General features: G+C 51.2%; 1 protein-coding gene across 2 annotated transcripts in view; it reads right to left on the reverse strand.

Moving 5' to 3' along the window:
- DOCK6 (dedicator of cytokinesis 6) overlaps positions 1-17,479 on the reverse strand; it is a 64,923-nt gene that overhangs the window by 20,641 nt on the left and 26,803 nt on the right. Inside the window, exons 21-29 of one of the 2 annotated variants that reach the window (XM_055236631.2) lie at positions 16,752-16,913; positions 14,048-14,211; positions 12,833-12,937; positions 9,605-9,700; positions 8,037-8,177; positions 3,669-3,782; positions 3,411-3,581; positions 2,783-2,922; positions 2,525-2,694 (exon numbers count right to left, since the gene is read on the reverse strand). In XM_055236631.2, the coding sequence (XP_055092606.1) occupies positions 2,525-2,694; positions 2,783-2,922; positions 3,411-3,581; positions 3,669-3,782; positions 8,037-8,177; positions 9,605-9,700; positions 12,833-12,937; positions 14,048-14,211; positions 16,752-16,913 (1,263 nt within the window). The remainder of the gene's footprint in view (positions 1-2,524; positions 2,695-2,782; positions 2,923-3,410; positions 3,582-3,668; positions 3,783-8,036; positions 8,178-9,604; positions 9,701-12,832; positions 12,938-14,047; positions 14,212-16,751; positions 16,914-17,479) is intronic. The other variant, XM_055236632.2, reaches the window with a different exon arrangement.

Below are 17,479 nucleotides of genomic sequence, written 5' to 3' on the forward strand. Positions count from 1 at the left end.
TCTGGTTGTCTGCTCCTGGAATTCACTTGTTGTATTTATTTTATTTATTATTATTTTTTGAGATCATTCTCACTAGGTCTCACTAGGTTGTCTAGGCTGGTCCTCAACTCCTGGACTCAAGTGATCCGCACACCTTGGCCTCCCAAAGTGCTGGGATTCCAGGTGTGAACCACTGCACCTGGCCTTGATGTTATTACTGTAGCATCAATCAGCACTTATATGGTATTTCCTATGTGCCAGGTGCTGTTCTAGGGACTTTAAAAATACTCACTCTTTCAAATCATAGGAGCTCAAGAAAAAAAAAAAAAAAAATCACTTTTTTTTTTTTTTTGAGGCAGAGTCTCACTTTGTTGCCCAGGCTGGAGTGCAGTGGCACGATCTCGGCTCACCACAACCTCCGCCTCCTGGGTTCTAGTGATTCTCCTGCCTCAACCTCCTGAGTAGCTGGGACTGCAGGCGTGTGCCACCATACTTGGCTAATTTTTGTATTTTTAGTAGAGACAGGGTTTCACTATGTTGGCCAGGCTGGTCTCGAACTTCTGACATTGTGATCTGCCTGCCTCGGCCTCCCAAAGTGCTGAGATTACAGGCATAAGCCACTGTGCTCGTTTTTTTGTTTTGGTTTTTTTTTTTTTGAGATAGAGTCTTGCTCTGTTGCCTAGGCTGGAGTGCAGTGACGCAATCTCATCTCACTGCAACTTCCACCTCCCGGGTTCAAGTGATTCTCCTGCCTCAGCCTCCTAAGTAGCTGGGATTACAGGTGTGTGGCACCATGCCTGCCTAATTTTTTTTGTATTTTTAGTAGAGACTGGGTTTAGCCATGTTGGTCAGGCTGGTCTCGAACTCCTGACCTTGTGATCCACCTGCCTCGGCCTCCAAAAGTACTGGGATTACAGGCATGAGCCACTGCACCTGGCTTAAAAAAATCACTGTTAATCAGCTGGGTACGGTTCCCAAGTCTATGCTCTTAAACAGATAACCCCCATTCTCTCCCCTAAAAAGTCTCAACAGAGGGAGGAGTTTTCAACAAATATATAGCAGATCTTGCTCTAGAGTCTCCTGAAACAAAAGGTAGACTGAGTGTAAATAAAGCTCTAGCCCAGTCCAGCCTAGGTCAATTCCTGATTGGACTGAGGCGATCAGCCTGTTATCCTATCTGCCTAAGAGGGAAAGGACACTTCTCACTGGGCAAAGATGACACTGCTTCATCCCTATGGTTCTTTTTTATACAATGTCCAGAATATAATAAAAAACTACAAGACAAGTGATGAGGCAGGAAAATGTGGTGGACAAGAGAGAAAAAGAGACAACAGAAGCAGACACATAGATGATCAAATCTTGAGGTCAGCAAACAGAAACTTTTAAAGTTAGAAGAAAAGATGAGCAAAAATGAGACAAAAGATGGAGAATTTCAACAGGGAATTGGGATCTACCAAAAAATCACATGGATATTTTACAATGGAAAAAAAAATATAATATCTGAATTTTTTTTTTTTTTTTTTTGAGATGGAGTCTCCTTCTGTCGCCCAGGCTGGAGTGCAGTGGCGCGATCTCGGCTCACTGCAAGCTCCACCTCCCAGGTTCATGCCATTCTCCTGCCTCAGCCTCCCAAGTAGCTGGGACTACAGGCGCCCACCATCACGCCTGGCTAATTTTTTGTATTTTTAGTAGAGACAGGGTTTCACCATGTTAGCCAGGATGGTCTCAATCTCCTGACCTCATGATCCGCCCGCCTCGGCCTCCCAAAGTGCTGGGATTACAGGCGTGAGCCACCGTGCCTGGCCTAATATCTGAAATTAAGAACTAAATGGATGGGGTCAACAGGACACTGGGCACAACAGAAGACATAAGTGGTGAACTCATAGACTAGTCAACAAAAAACTTCCTGGTTGGATTGCAGAGAGGAAAGAATGGAAAAAAAAGAACAGAACATAACAGATGTGATCAAACGGCCTAATATATGTGTAATTGGAGTCCCAGGAATAAAGAGTGAAAATGAGGCAGAAAAAAATTCAAGTGAGAATGGCTGAGAATTTCCTTGGGGAAATTCTGATGCCTGATGAAAGGCATCCACCCACAAATCCCAATTTTGTACGTCCAACCACTGTTATACCACCCCCCTCAACAATGCCTATAAATGTTTGTTGAAAATGAGTGAATGAATGAACTCCAATCATTTTCTCACTTGGATGTTCCCTACTTTCTGCTCTTCTTAGAAAATAATAAATGGTACAATAATATCTCCCATCTATTGTAGGCTGACAGTATCTCAGTACTACAGCCCCCCACATTTTCACATAACCTTATGAAGTAGTTGGTGTTGTTACTGTCTCCATTACAGGGGAGAAACCTGAGGCTCAGAGATGTTATGACTTAAGTAGTCTGTCCTAGCACTTTAATCCGCTCTGCTAATCCTAATGTCTATACTCATACCCATGACTGTGTTCTCCCACCTTTACTATCCTGTGCCTTCTGTGACCAAGTCCCTGGATCATGTGACCCCATCTTCCCCTGGCCCACTGACCAGCAAAGTCATGCAGCCGTGGCAAGGTATCCCGTGCAATCGATAGCAGTGGCAGGTACAGCTCGGCCACACGAGCCTTCACAGTGGCCTCGGCGTAGCGGGGGTCAGTGTCATGGCCACCTAGCAGGCTGTGCACAGCACTGATGGCCTTCTTGTGCAACAGGAATGCCCTGTGGGGTAATGAGGTGCTCAGGACAGGGTGGACATGGCTCCTGGACTGTGCTACCTGTCCTCGGGCTAGACAGGAGCTCTGCTCACCCCTCAGCCTCAGGTTCAAGGGCCAGCGCCAGCTCCGTTAGCAGGAGCCCAGCTAGGAAGTGCTGCTGCCGGAATGGTCCACTCAGTTCAAACATGCTGGTCACCTTGGGGTCCGGGGCTTGGCTGGAGAAGGTGGAGCTCTGCAGAGAGTGGGGGAAAAATGGGGGATGCCAGTGGTCAAGGGTCAGAGGTGGGAGGTCACCATTAAAGTCATCTTGGAGGTGACAGAAATCATGGTGCCAATAGCCACAGATGAGAGACTGATGTTAAGTCATCTGGAGGTGACAGTGGGTATGGGTTTCAAGGCCAGAAGTGAGAGGCTGACGTTAACCCATCTGTGATGTAACAGGGCATGGGGTCAAAAGTCAGAGGACTGAGAAACAGCAGATGGAACACTGGGCTGGGAGTTAGGATTTAGGGGAGAGAAATCAGAAGTTAGTCCTTCTGGGAAATTGCTGAGAATGACAAGAGAGGTGAAGGGTCAGAAGTCAAAAGTCAAACATAAGGGATTAGTTCACCTAGGCAGTGGTCCACTGTGAAAGGGACAGAGATGAGGGAACCATAGGAGATGGACTGAAGGTGAGAGGTTGTAGGTCAAAGGGAGGAGGCAGAAGTGAAGCCAGCCCACCTGGGAGGTGGTGGAGGACACAGAGGGGGAGGGCGAGGCTGGGGGTGACAGGGAGCAGCAGGGGAGGTTGAGGGTCACGTAGTGCTCGTGGCTGCACAGGATGCGGGTGAATTCCATGCGCAGGGTCAGCAGGGCCGCTGGATTAGGGGACGACTGGAGCCGCGTGGCCACCTGCGGGAGAGGGGCGGCCATCAGTGATGTCAACATTGCTCCGCCTTCCATCCATGCCATGCCCACCCTGCCCACGCCCACTCCTACCTGCTTGTAGTGGGCCCGGACCAGGCTGAAGACAAAGCCCCGGTCCACCAGGGACAGAAGGTCACTGAGGAAGAAGGCCAGGCTGGCGTTGAGGCGCTCGGCCAGCTCCACATCCTGGGGACACAGGTGCCTGTCAACCCACACACCCATACCTCCTCCCCAAACCGCAGCCCCCACAGGGGCTTGGCTCTCACCAAGATCATCTGCCACCCCTAGGAGCTGTATCACTGCCCCAAAGCCTTTGTCTGTGGGCTGTGGTGACCCTGGGACTTCCTGGTTGTCCTCTTCAGGCTGCCTTCTCCTCCCATGCTCCTTAAGACACCAGGGCAGATACAGGCTAACTCCCTGCAAGATCCTCTCGCTCTCTCTGTCCAGAGTTCAGAGCTGGGGAGAGACCATATTTCCCAGCCTCCCTTGCAGTGGAACCACATGACCAATTCTGGCCGATGGGATTTGAGGGAAAGTGAGGTGGCCACTTATATGGCAGAAGCAGGTGGGTGCCGGGGAACTGCCAGGGCCAGGCCCACACAGTGATGCCTCTACAACCTACTTAATACTCAGAAATAAGCTTCGGTTATTTAAATCACTTGTGACTGTGTTGAAGCGAATTAGCCTCTGCCCTAACTGATCGACTCTCAGCATCATTTATTTTTATTTTTATTTTAATTAATTAATTTATTTTTTGAGACAGAGTCTTGCTCTGTCACTAACGCTGGAGTACAGTGCCACGATCTTGGCTCACTGCAACTTCTGCCTCCCGGGTTCAAGTGATTCTCCTGCCTCAGCTTCCCCAGTAGCTTGGATTACAGACACGCATCACCACGCCTGGCTAATTTTTTTATTTTTAGTAGAGACGGGGTTTTGCCACGTTGGTCAGGCTGGTCTCGGACTCCTGATCTCAGGTGATCCGACTGCCTTGGCTTCCCAAAGTGCTGGAATTACAGGTGTGAGATACCGCACCTGGCCTCTCAGCACCATTTAATGTGAGCTTTACTGAGCATCTACTCTGTGCCAAGCCCTGTGAATGAGGCAGATGCCATCCCTGCTGCGGGTCCAACTCAGTCCAGTGTGTGTGTGTGTGTGTGTGTGGGGGGAGGGGCAGGGAGACACAAAATAAACAAGAATTTCAGATAGTTCTATGTGCTTCAAAGACAATATTAGATTGGTGCAAAAGTAATTGCAGTTTTGCAATTACTTTCAATAGCAAAAACTGTAATTACTTTTCTTTCTTTCTTTTTTTTTTTTTTGGAGACGGAGTCTTGCTCTGTCGCCCAGGCTATAGTGCAATGGCGCAATCTCGGCTCACTGCAACCTCTGCCTCCCAGGTTCAAGCGATTCTCCTGACTCAGCCTCCTGAGTAGCTTGGATTACAGGCGCACACCACCACGCCTGGCTAATTTTTGTGTTTTTAGTAGAGATAGGGTTTCACCATGTTGGTCAGGCTGGTCTCGAACTCCTGACTTCAGGTGATCCGCCCTCCTCGGCCTCCCAAAGTGTTGGGATTACAGGCATGAGCCACCACGCCCGGCCTGTAATTACTTGTCACCAACCTTAACAGACTGGGGTGACATTTTCAGAGATACTGAAGGATACCAAAGAGCCATGGGGAGAATGGCATCCTGGGTTAAGGGAACAGTCAGTGCAAAGGCCCTGAGGCAGGATGTGCCTAGCAAGTCCGGCGAACAGTGAGGTGGCTGATGTGGCCTCGAGGCCCAGCTGGTACTCGTTCTGCCCTCATACTCTCTTGAGCCACTCTGAGGCCTCACAAGTTAGCCTCAGTGGCCCTCAAATCCCTGCAACCCGGCCAGGCATGGTGGCTCACGCCTGTAATCCTAGCACTTTAGGAGGCCGAGTCGGGCGGATCACAGGGTCAGGAGTTTGAGACCAGCCTGGCCAATATGGTGAAACCCCATCTCTACTAAAAATACAAAAAATTAGCTGGGGGTGGTGGCGGGCGCCTGTAGTCCCAGCTACTTGGGAGGCTGAGCCAGGTGAATAGCTTGAACCCAGGAGGCGGAGGTTGCAGTGAGCCAAGATTGCGCCACTGCACTCCCGCCTGGGCGACAGAATGAGACTCCGTCTCAAAAAAAAAAAAAAAAAAAATTAGCCGGGCATGGTGGCGCACCCCTGTCGTCCCAGCTACTCAGGAGGCTGAGGCAGGAGAATTGCTTGAACCTGGGAGGAGGAGGTTGCAGTCAGCCGAGATCGTGCCATTGCACTCCAGCCTGGGGAACAGAGCAAGACTCCATCTCAAAAAAAAAAAAAGTGGATTATCACGGGCATTGTTCTTCTCTGGATCTCTTTCTTGGGGTAGTTTCCACACCATCTCGATCCGCCCCTGGGAATGTCAGTCTTTGGGAAGGCTCCAGTGAGACAAGGTCAGAACCTTTGAGACCAGCTTGGAGGTCACATGCGATTGTACAAGGGTTGGCCTGGGCCAGAACGCCATTTCAAAAATCTGGAAAGTTCCCATCAAATCCAGAGGTCCCATTTCTCCTTAAAAACCAGGCCATCTCCTGGCATGGGTAACATAGCAAGACCCCATCTCTACATAAAAAAAAAAAAAAAAAAAAAGGTGGATATGGTAGCACGCACCTGTAGCCCCAGCTACTCTGGAGGCTGAGGTGGGAGGATTGCTTCAGCCCAGGAGTTTGAGGCTGCAGTGAGCCATGATCATGCCACCACACTCTAGTCTGGACAATAGAGCAAGACTGTGTCTCAAACAAAAACAAATATAAAAACAAAAACAAAACCACACACAAAAAAACCCCAGACAATCTGGCCAGGCATGGTGGCTCACGCTTGTAATCCCGGCCCTTTGGGAAGCCAAAGTGGGAGGAACCCTTGAGCTCAGGAGTTGGAGACCAGTCTGGGCAATGTAGTGAGACCCTGACTCTACTAAAAAAAAAAAAAAAAAAAAAAAAAAAAAAAAAAAAAAAATTGCCGAGTATGGTGGCTTGTGCCTCTGGGCACAGCTATTTGGGAGGCTGAGGAGGGGGGATCCTTTGAGCCCAGGAGGTCGAGGCTGCAGTGAACTATGATCGTGCCACTGTGCTCCAGCCTGGGCAACAGAGCAAGACCCTATCTCCAAACAAAAACAAAAACTGCCAATCTGAGCCACATTCCTGCAGGGTTTCTGTTGGCTGGATTGAGTGATGGTCACCCCTGTTAGATGGGACATCTGCCCTCTGTTCCACCATAAGCCCCACTTTCCCAACTGAAACTGGTATTGACAGTGAGGGGTCTGGAGCTGGTGGCTCAGATTCAGAAGCCTCATTCTGCCTCTTCTCAGTCGTGTGGTACAAGGTTAAGTTACTAATTCATTCGATGCCTCAGTTACCCCATCAGTAAAATGGAGACAACAATAATACTAACTTCATGGGTTGTTGTGAGAATTTAATGATACGATCCAAGGCTGGGCACGGTGGCTCACGCCTGTAATCCCAGCACTTTGGGAGGCTGAGGCGGGCAGATCACCTGAGGTTAGAAGTTCCAGACCAGCCAGGCCAACATGGAGAAACCCTGTTTCTACTAAAAATAGAAAATTAGCCGGGCGTGGTGGCACATGCCTGTAATCCCAGCTACTTGGGAGGCTGAGGCAGGAGAATCGCTTGAACCTGGGAGGCGGAGGTTGCAGTGAGCCAAGATCGCGCCATTGCACTCCAGCCTGGGCAACAAGAGTGAAACTCTGTCTCAAACAACAACAACAACAACAAAATGATACGATCCATATAAAATGCTTAGATACACAGTAAGTGCTCAATAAATGCTCGATATTATTACTATTATGATTAGTATTGCCTGCCTAGCCCCCGAGGGCATTGGAATTGGTAATCCAGGGCCTGAACAAGTCCACTGTCAGGGTCTCAGAACATCAACATCCATTTATTGAGCACTTGCTGTATACTCTGTGCTAAGGGCTAATGGATATGCCTTGTCACTTCCCTGCTCCCACCAACCCTCATTTTCTTCCTCATTCACTGCAATCTAGCCTTCCTTACTGCTCTCCTGTTAGCCCAAGCATGGTCTTGCCTCAGGGCCTTTGCACCTGCTATTCCCCCTGCATGGAATGCTCTTTCCCCAGACACTACACGGAATGATCCCTCACTTTCTTCAAGTATCCCCTTAAAAGCTACACGAGGGTAAGGATTTGGGTCTGTTTTGTTTATTGTTATGTTGCTACACCCAGCACAGGGCTGTGCACACCACAGGCACTCAAGAAACAGACAATGAATGAACGGATCCACCCAGCAAAGTGGATTCCTGGTCTTATGGCCAGGAGGCACTGGGCAGGATTGGCGCCCCCTCCTGGCTGGTTCTATGTCCTCCCTCAGGTTTCTTCCCACATTGAGACCCTGCATCTCTCACCTTGTGGACACGGGTGATGACCTCCAGGCCCACAGAGCCCACCAAGGCAGTGATGTCGTCCAGGAAGCGCCCAGGGAAGCGCAGCTTGCGGGGTGTGTCTAGTCGCTGGCCAAGAAGCAGGTGCAGCGCCATACTCTTCACCTGGGGGTGGAGTGAGAAGGCTGTGGGTAGGGTTTCAAGGGCTGTAGGTGGGGCTTGAAGGGCTGTGGGTGGGGCTTGAAGGGCTGTAGGTGGGGCTTGAAGGGCTGTGGGTGGAGGAGGCTTGACAGGAGAGGCGGGCTTTAGTAGCAAGGGAGGTGGGCTGAAGGTAGGTTTGAGCCCTGTAGCTGCAGGTAGGTGGGGCTTGAGGGATGTGGGTGGGGCTTGTGGCCTATGGGTGGGGCTTGAAAAAGCCACAGGCGGATCCTTTGAGCATCCCAGGCCAAGTGTAGAGAGTGGGAAGGCAGTAGGGTGTGGGAGGGGCTTATGCAGGCCTCCCAAAGTCCAGAGGTGGGACAAAGGGTGGGGCTTGAGGCACTGGATTTGAAGGGAGCTTTATTGGAGGTCCAGAGGGGATGCAGCCAGCAGGCCCTGGGAAGGGGGCTTAAAAAAACCTATTGAAGAGTTTTAGGGATGTCTCTTATCTTGATCAGAAAGCTTTCCCTCTTTTTTTTTTTTTTTGAGATGGAGTCTTGCCCTGTCGCCCAGGCTGGTGTGCAGTGGCATGATCTTGACTCACTGCAACCTCTGCCTACTGGGTTCAAGTGATTCTCCTGCCTCAGTCTCCCATGTAGCTGAGATTACAGGCATGCGCTACTACGCCCGGCTAACTTTTGTATTTTTAGTAAAGATGGGGTTTCACCATGTTGGCCAGACTGGTCTCGAACTCCTGACCTCAAGTGATCCACCCGCTTTGGCCTCCCAAAGTGCTGGGATTACAGGTGCGAGCCACTGTGCCTGGCCACAGCTTTCTCTCTCTATCCAGGAATATCTCTTGCAGGATGGAGGTCTCCTGTCTAGGTGAGGGTCTCTTAATGGTTTCTCTCCTTAAACAGTCTCATGGGGAAGGGAGGCTCTCTCTAAAGGGGGTTTCAGGTACAGTCTCTCCAGGGAGACACCACCTTAAGTGCCTCTCACCTCCCTAGGTCGGGGGGGCGGGTCTCTTGGGGACATTTCTCAAATATCTCGGGTGCAATCTCAGGGGGCGTCTCTCTCTTTTTTTTTTTTTGAGACAGAGTCTCGCTCTGTCGCCCAGGCTGGAGTGCAGTGGTGCGATCTTGGCTTACTGCAAGCTCTGCCTCCTGGGTTCACGCCATTCTCCTGCCTCAGCCTCCCCAGTAGCTGGGACTACAGGCACCCGCCACCACACCCAGCTAATTTTTTTTATATTTTTAGTAGAGACGGGGTTTCACTGTGTTAGCCAGGATGGTCTCGATCTCCTGATCTCGTGATCCGCCCGCCTCGGCCTCCCAAAGTGCTGGGATTACAGGCGTGAGCCACTATGCCTGGCCAGGGGGCTTCTCTCTTTAAAAAAGGAAGGGGCTCCACTGGGGGTCTCTTGCCACCAGGCAGGGAGGAGGGGGTCTCACCATGAGCTGGAAGAAGAACCAGGCGTGCTGGAGGATGGCCTCGCGTACGGCACTGCTGCTGACCACCCACTGCAGAGCCAGCTCCTCGTGAAGCAGCTGGGGACAGAGGCAGGGGTCACAGAGTGCGAGGTACCACCCCTTCCTGTAACCCCTCTGGAGGCATGCCAGGGGAGGATGCAGCTGGAGGGCTCGGGGTTAGTGCAGCAAGAGCCAGGCAGGAGGAGAGGGGCAAGAGGAGTGGACATGCCCTTTCCCTGGGCTCTGGATGGGGGAGGGGCACTGGACCCCTTTGCTGGGGACCAGGACAAAAATGGAGTCATCCACCCCTCCCCCCACTACCTTCTGCACAGTGGGTCTTGGCAGGGTGGCTGGTGGGGCCGAGGAGGAACCCTCGAGGTAGGAGGAGGCTCGGCTAGAGTTGCGGTCGATGGCCTATGATGGGATGTGATGGTGAGGAGAGGGTTAGTGTGGATGAGGTGAAGGAGCACGTGGTTGGAGGAAAGACGTGTCCACACAGACAGGGATGGGGGAAAAGAGGTGGGTTAGTGTGAATATAGAGAAAGAAATGCTTCCACATGGATGGGCCAGGGCCATGGATGGCCAATGGGGGCAGGCAAGAAAGAGAGATGGGCCGGTGTGGGTTGGGAGGGGAGGCTGGTTGGAATGGCCAGGGTGCTGTGGGAGTAGATGGGGCAGTGGAGGCAGGGACAAATAAAAGAGTAGCTGGAGAGAGCTGGGTGAGTCGAGATCAAGGTGTGTGGGTATGGGAGAAAAACGTGAGGCTGGGCAGCATGGCTCAATACCTGTTATCCCAGCACTTTGGGAGGCTGGGGCAGGAAGACTGCTCGAACCCAGGAGTTTAAGACCAGCCTGGGCAACATAGTCAGACATTGACTCTACTAAGACAAAAAAAATATATATATATATATACATACACACATATATATGGCTGGGCCTGGTGGTGTGTGCCTATAGTCCTAGCTGCTCAGGAGGCCAAAGCAGGAGAATTGCTTGACCCTGGGACTTGGAAGTTGCGGCGAGTGCTGATGGTACTACTGCACTCTAGCTTGGGTGACAGAGCAAGACTCCGTCTCAAAAAAAAAAAAAAGAAGGAGGAATGCTGTAATCCCAGCACTTTGGGAGGGCCGAGGCAGGTGGATCACAAGGTCAGGAGATTGAGACCATCCTGGCCAACATGGTGAAACTCCGTCTCTACTAAAAATACAAAAATTAGCCGGGCGTGGTGGCAGGCACCTGTAATCCCAGCTGTTTGGGAGGCTGAGGCAGGAGAATCACTTGAACCTGGGAGGCAGAGCTTGCAGTGAGCTGAGATTGCACCATTGCACTCCAGCCTGGGTGATAAGTGCAAGACTCCGTCTCAACAAAAAAAAGAATGTGATGGAGGAAGTGAGAATAACAATGAAACAATGAAAACACAGTACGGCAGTGACACAGCAGTGCAACCACAGCAGGCAGGAGGAGTGTGGATGGAGCGGGACCAAGAACACACGAAGGCTGGGAATGGGTACGTAGTGTGTGGGGTGAAGGCAGAGGAGATGAAATCAGTGTAGACAGCGAGAATGTATGTGGCCAGAGAAGGTGAGGGTGAGTGTGGACGAGGTGTAGAGTGTGACCGAGTCAGTGAGTCTAGAGGACAGAGAGGAGGACGCAGAGGTGGAGGAGGGTGAGTGTGGACAGAGGAGGTTAAACACAAGATGGGGAAGGAGGAGAAAGACAAGGCAGGAAGATAAGGACAGAGGAGGTGAGATGTTGGTGAGGTGCCAGGAATAGCAGAGAGAGCCCAAGGTTCCAGGCCTGGCCCTGCGCAAGCCTGGCTTGGGCCTCAGTATCCCCATCTGTGAAATGGGTATGGGCAGAGGAGTTCAAGCTCCACTCTCGCTTCCTCCTTCTCTGGTTGGGAGGTGAGGCTGCTCGCAGGAACAGGAGGTCTGAAGATAGAGCCGACCCAACCCTGGGACCTACTCTGACACTTGAGGGCTCTCCAGCTACCCCAGTCCCAGCCATGCCCTGGCAACTCACTGTGCACCACGAGGGCCTTCCATTGAAAAGGCCCAGCCTCCATGTCACCCAGATTTCCAGATTCCCAGCAATCCAAGGAAATGACTGCCCAAAGGCCCCCCTGCTTGTTCTGCTAAGAGTCCCCTGGGCCTGTCATAGGGTACAGGTTACCTTGGTGATGGGCACAGAGCTGGAATAGGCCCTAGGGCCAAGTGTGTAAGGAAGCAAGCGCACAGTTTGTACAGTCCTCTTGCGTACAGTCCTCTGACCTTGGTCCCAATATTTGTACATGCCTTTCCCTCTTCCTGAACACCCACACCCACCCACCCTTCCCTAGCTGACTCTATCTCACCCTTCAGGTCCCAGCAAAAGATGTTACCCCCCTGGAGAAGCCCCCAAGACCACCCAGAGGGAAGCTGGTATTCGGTTGCTACTTGCTTCCTTTCCACACTATGTGATCATATACTTATGCATTTGTTTGATCTATGTCTATTTCCCCAACTAGCTAGAAGCTCAGGGTCAAGGCCAGACCAAGAATCTATCATCCCAACAAAATCCCACTGCAGTGCCCTCAGCCCTAACTCAAGCACAGGCTCAGGACTGCTGGGGGAGCACTATATTTTGGTCCAAACTGCATCAGATAATTTGGAGTGTTATTTTCATTTTACAAATGAAGAAAATGAGGCTCAGGAAGATGTATCCAATTGCTCAGAGCATGGGGTAAGCTCATAGCAGAGCTGGGACTTGAACCCAGGTCTGTTAGGAGGCAAAGCCCCCCTTACACCAGGTACCTGGAAAGAGGCAGGGTAAGGGGAGCTCTTTGTCTAAAATGGGATAGGGGAGCCGAGAGGTTCCGTTCCAGCCCTTTGAGAGTCCCATGATCGGGGTGGATTAAAGGGAGGTGAATAGGCCATGCAGGGCAGTGAGGTTATGGGTGACTGGATTTGCACTTCATTTGCATGCTATTTGCATATCACCCCTGTGCCTTCTGTCTCCATCTGAGACTGTGGCCTATGTGGCAGCAAAAGGCCAGTTAAGATGACCCAGTGATGCCTAAACACAGACTTCACAGCCCCAAACAAAGGCAGGAGAGAGGTCTGCCACCTCCTTCAGGCAGCCCCCCTAGGTTAGTCAGATGCAGCCAGGAAGGTGGGAGGAGCTCATGCTGAGGTGGTGTCACATGAGTGCAGGGACAGGTAGGAAGGGCACCTGTCTGGGGTCGGCCCCACAATAAGGGGGTGCCCGCCGCAGCACAGCCTTACTGCCTCCTGGAGCATAAGCGGAATTCACCCAGGAGTGTGAGCGATCGATGCCCTGGAGATACACGGAGAACTGGTAGCATCCCCAGTGGAGGGCAGGGAAAGCAGCATGAAATACCAAGCGTGGACACGGTTTTGGACCATACATGTGCCCACGTGTGTACCTACACACAATCCTGAAAAATGTGCACATGTATATAGGTCCATTGGGTGCATGCCTATACATAACTTGTGTATGTGGGTCCACAGGTGCATGCATACACACCCCTGTAAGTCTGTGCATGGGGTGCCTGTGTATACACACCCGTATACGTATATGCATCAGGTGAATGTGTATACAGACCCATGTACATACAGGCACAGGGTGACTGTGTATATGCACCTGCGTAAGTATAGGCATGGGGGTGAATGTTTATATGCACCCGTGTCTGTATATGCATGGGGTGAATGTGTATATGCACCCGTGTCTGTATATGCATGGGGTGAATGTGTATATGCACCCGTGTACATATATGCATGGGGTGAATGTGTATATGCACCCGTGTCTGTATATGCATGGGGTGAATGTGTATATGCACCCGTGTCTGTATATGCATGGGGTGAATGTGTATATGCACCCATGTCTGTATACGCATGGGGTGAATGTGTATATGCACCTGTGTACATATATGCATGGGGTGAATGTGTATACACACTTGTGTCCACACATGCATGGGGTGAACACGTATACATGTCCATGTACATATATGCATAGGGTGAATGTGCCTATGTACCTGTGTAGGTATATGCATGGGGGGGTGAATGTGTATATGCACCCGTGTACATATATGCATGGGGTGAATGTGTATATGCATCTGTGTAGGTATATGCATGAGGTGAATGTGTATATGCACCTGCTACACTAGGTACATATTGCTCTTTGTTCAGCCACGCCAAGCTCCGCCACCCATCCTCGGGTCAGTCATGGAGTACAGAGCTCAAATACAAAGTCTGATCCATACCCCACAACCTGTGACAGCCCAGCCCAACTCTGCTGCCCAGAGTTAAGCCCTCATTCACATTGTCGTCTCTGTTGTTTCCCATGCTTCATCAACAGATTCTTCGCCCACCCATGTGGCAGCCACAGCCACTGAGGCTGGAGATTCCAGGGCCCCTATTGCCCTACCTTGCTGGCCAGGATGCGGGAAACCTCATCATCCACAGAGCCAGGGGCCACAGCGAGGTCAGGGTTGCTACTGCTGATGCTCTTGGAACGTGCCAGGTAGAGGCTTGCGGGGCGACCAGAGCCACGGGCCAGTGTGGCAGCCTGCACTGTCACTGGAGGGGCCCCTGAGGATGGAGTGAATAGGGTCAACCACCCACCCACCTGATGTGATGCCTCCCAGTCCCTTCCTACTCAGCTAATCTCTGCAAAATCACTTTCCTTCTCTGAGCCTCCAAGTTCTTCATCTATAAAATGGGTATAATGGCTGCCACCTCACAGAGATTTGGGGGCATTGAAAAACTGAGAATAGGCCAGATACAGTGGCTCATGCCTATAATCCCAGCACTTTGGGAGGGCGAGCCAGGAGGATCACTTGAGCCCAAGAGTTCGAGCCCAGCCCAGCCAACATAGCGAGACTCTGTCCCTACAAAAAAATTAATGAAAAAATTAGCTGGGCATGGCAGTGCACGCCTGTGGTTCCAGTTACTTGGAGAGGCTGAGGCAACAGGATTACTTGAGCCCAGGAGTTTAAGGCAGCAGTGAGTTATGATTGTGACACTGCACTCTAGCCTGGCCGACAGAGTAAGACCCTGACTCTTTTTTTTTTTTCTTAGAGCGTTTCAATCTTGTCACCCAAGCTGGAGTGCAATGGCGCGATCTCAGCTCACTGCAACCTCTGCCTCCCGGGTTTAAGCAATTCTCCTGCCTCAGCCTCCTGAGTAGTTAGGATTACAAGCACGCACCACCATGCCCAGCTAATTTTTATTTTTTTTTTTTAATGAGACGGAGTCTTGCTCTGTCGCCAGGCTGGAGTGCAGTGGGGAGATCTTGGTTCACTGCAAGCTCCACCTCCTGGGTTCGTGTGATTCTCTTGCCTCAGCCTCCCGAGTAGCTGGGACTACAGGCGTGCGCCGCCATGCCCAGCTAATTTTTGCATTTTTAGTAGAAACGGGGTTTCACCATGTTGGCCAGGATGGTCTCGATCTGTTGACCTTGTGATCTGCCTGCCTCAGCCTCCCAAAGTGCTGGCATTACAGGCATGAGCCACTGTGCCTGGCCTATTTTATTTTTTGAGACAGGCTGGTCTCAAACTCCTGACCTCAGGTGATCTACTCACCTCAGCCTCCCAAAGTTCTGGGATTACAGCTGTGAGCCACCATGCCTGGCCGACCCTGACTCTTAAAAAAAAAAAAGAAGAAAAAAGAAAAGGCCGGGCGCCGTGGCTCACGCCTGTAATCCCAGCACTTTGGGAGGCCGAGGCGGGTGGATCACGAGGTCAGAAGATTGAGCCCATCCTGGCTAACACGGTGAAACCCTGTCTCTACTAAAAATACAAAAAATTAGCCGGGCGTGGTGGCGGGCGCCTGTAGTCCCAGCTACTCGGAGAGGCTGAGGCAGGAGAATGGCGTGAACCTGGGAGGTGGAGCTTGCAGTGAGCCGAGATCGCGCCACTGCACTCCAGCCTGGGCGACAGAGCGAGACTCTGTCTCAAAAACAAAAAAAAAGAAAGAAAAAAGAAAAAAACCCTGAGAATAATGCCTGACACATAGGGGTTGGTGTTTATTTGGCAAATTAAAAAAAAAAAAAAATCCAACTCTATTGAGGGTTCACTATGTGCTAACCATTTTGTGTGGATTACTATGTCATTTACTATTACCAGTGCCCCCATGAGGTGGGTACTATTATTCCTGTTTTACAAAAGGAAAAACAGGCTCAGAGAAGTGATGTCACTTGCCCAAGGTCATAGAGATTGTAGGTGGCAGGGCCAGGATTTACATCCAGGCAGCTCAGCTTCAGTCCCTGCTCCAAGCTACTGAAGAGGCTTGCTGACTATCTGAATCATTTTCCAGCCAAGCAAACAGAGGCCACACCTCAGGGATGGGGCAAAAGTGGGCAAGACATTATCTCTCTTGCAAGTTGCTCAAACCAGCCAAGGCCTGTGAGGCCTCAGGGCCTTTGCACATGCTATTCTCACTATCTGGATGCTCTTCTCCCAGATCTTTCTTTTCTTCTTCTTTTTTTTTTTTTTGAAACAGGATCTTGCTCTGTTGCCCAGGCTGGAGTGCAGTGGCGTGATCTCAGCTCACTACAACCTCCATTTCCCAGGTTTAAGTGATTCTTCTGCCTCAGCCTCCTGAGTAGCTGGGGCTACAGGCGTGCGCCACCACACCTGGCTAATTTTTGTTTTTGTTTTTGTTTTTGAGATGGAGTTTCACTCTGTCACCCAGGCTGGAGTGCAGTGGCATGACCTTGGCTCACTGCAACCTCCGCCTCCCGGTTTCAAATGATTCAGCCTCCCTAGTAGCTGGGATTACACGCACCTACCACCACGCCTGGCTAATTTTTGTATTTTTAGTAGAGACGGAGTTTTACTGTGTTGGCCAGGCTGGTCTTGAACTCCTGACCCCCTCAAGTGATCCCCCTGCCTTGGCCTCCTAAAGTGCTGGGATTATAGGCATGAGCCGCCGCACCTAGCCCCAGCTAATTTTTGTATTTTTAGTAGAGACAAGGTTTCATCATGTTGGCCAAGTTGATCTCGAACTCCTGACCTCAAATGATCCATCCGCCGTGGCCTCCCAAAGTCCTGGGATTACAGGCGTGAGCCACCGCACCCAGCCTCTTCTCCCAGATATTTCTTGTCTCCCAGGGATTTCTACAAACTCACCATCCGGGAGGCTGGGCTCAGTGCCAGGCAGGCGAAAGGCGTAGTGGACGTAGGCAGCCAGCTGTGGGCAGTGACCGCGGGCATCCTGGGCTGCCTCCAGGCTCCGGTGAACAAGGCTAACTACATGGGCCATTGCTTCAAAGGCTCCACGGCCCAGGTTCACTGCAGGGCAGAGCAGAGGTCAAGTTCCAGGGCCCAAGGCCTCTCATCTCCCTGCCCACTTTCCAAATATAAAGACATCAGGATTCGAGGGATCATGTGCTCATTAAAGGGTCACAGAATTTTTTTTTTTTTTTTGAGATGGAGTCTTGTTCTGTTGCCCAGGCTGGAGTGCAGTGGCATGATCTCGGCTCACTGTCACCTCCACCTCCCAGGTTCAAGCAATTCTCCTGCCTCAGCCTCCCGAGTAGCTGGGATTACAGGCATGCGCCACCACACCCAGCTAATTTTGTATTTTTAGTAGAGAAGGGGTTTCTCCATGTTGGTCAGGCTGGTCTCGAACTCTCGACCTCAGGTGATCCGCCCGCCTCGGCCTCCCAAAGTGCTGGGATGACAGGCGTGAGCTGCTGCACCAGGGCCAAAGGGTCCCAGAAGACCTTCTCTGGGTGCAGGGGACTGGGGGTCATTTTTCAGATGAGAAAAATGGCCAGAGAGGTAAATGGGCTTATAGAAGGTCCCTCAGGACCTCCGGACTGAGGAGCCATGTGCTGGATGGGGAAACTGAGGTC

This window comes from Symphalangus syndactylus, chromosome 13 (genome assembly GCF_028878055.3).
Source record: "Symphalangus syndactylus isolate Jambi chromosome 13, NHGRI_mSymSyn1-v2.1_pri, whole genome shotgun sequence".
Taxonomy (NCBI): domain Eukaryota; kingdom Metazoa; phylum Chordata; class Mammalia; order Primates; family Hylobatidae; genus Symphalangus; species Symphalangus syndactylus.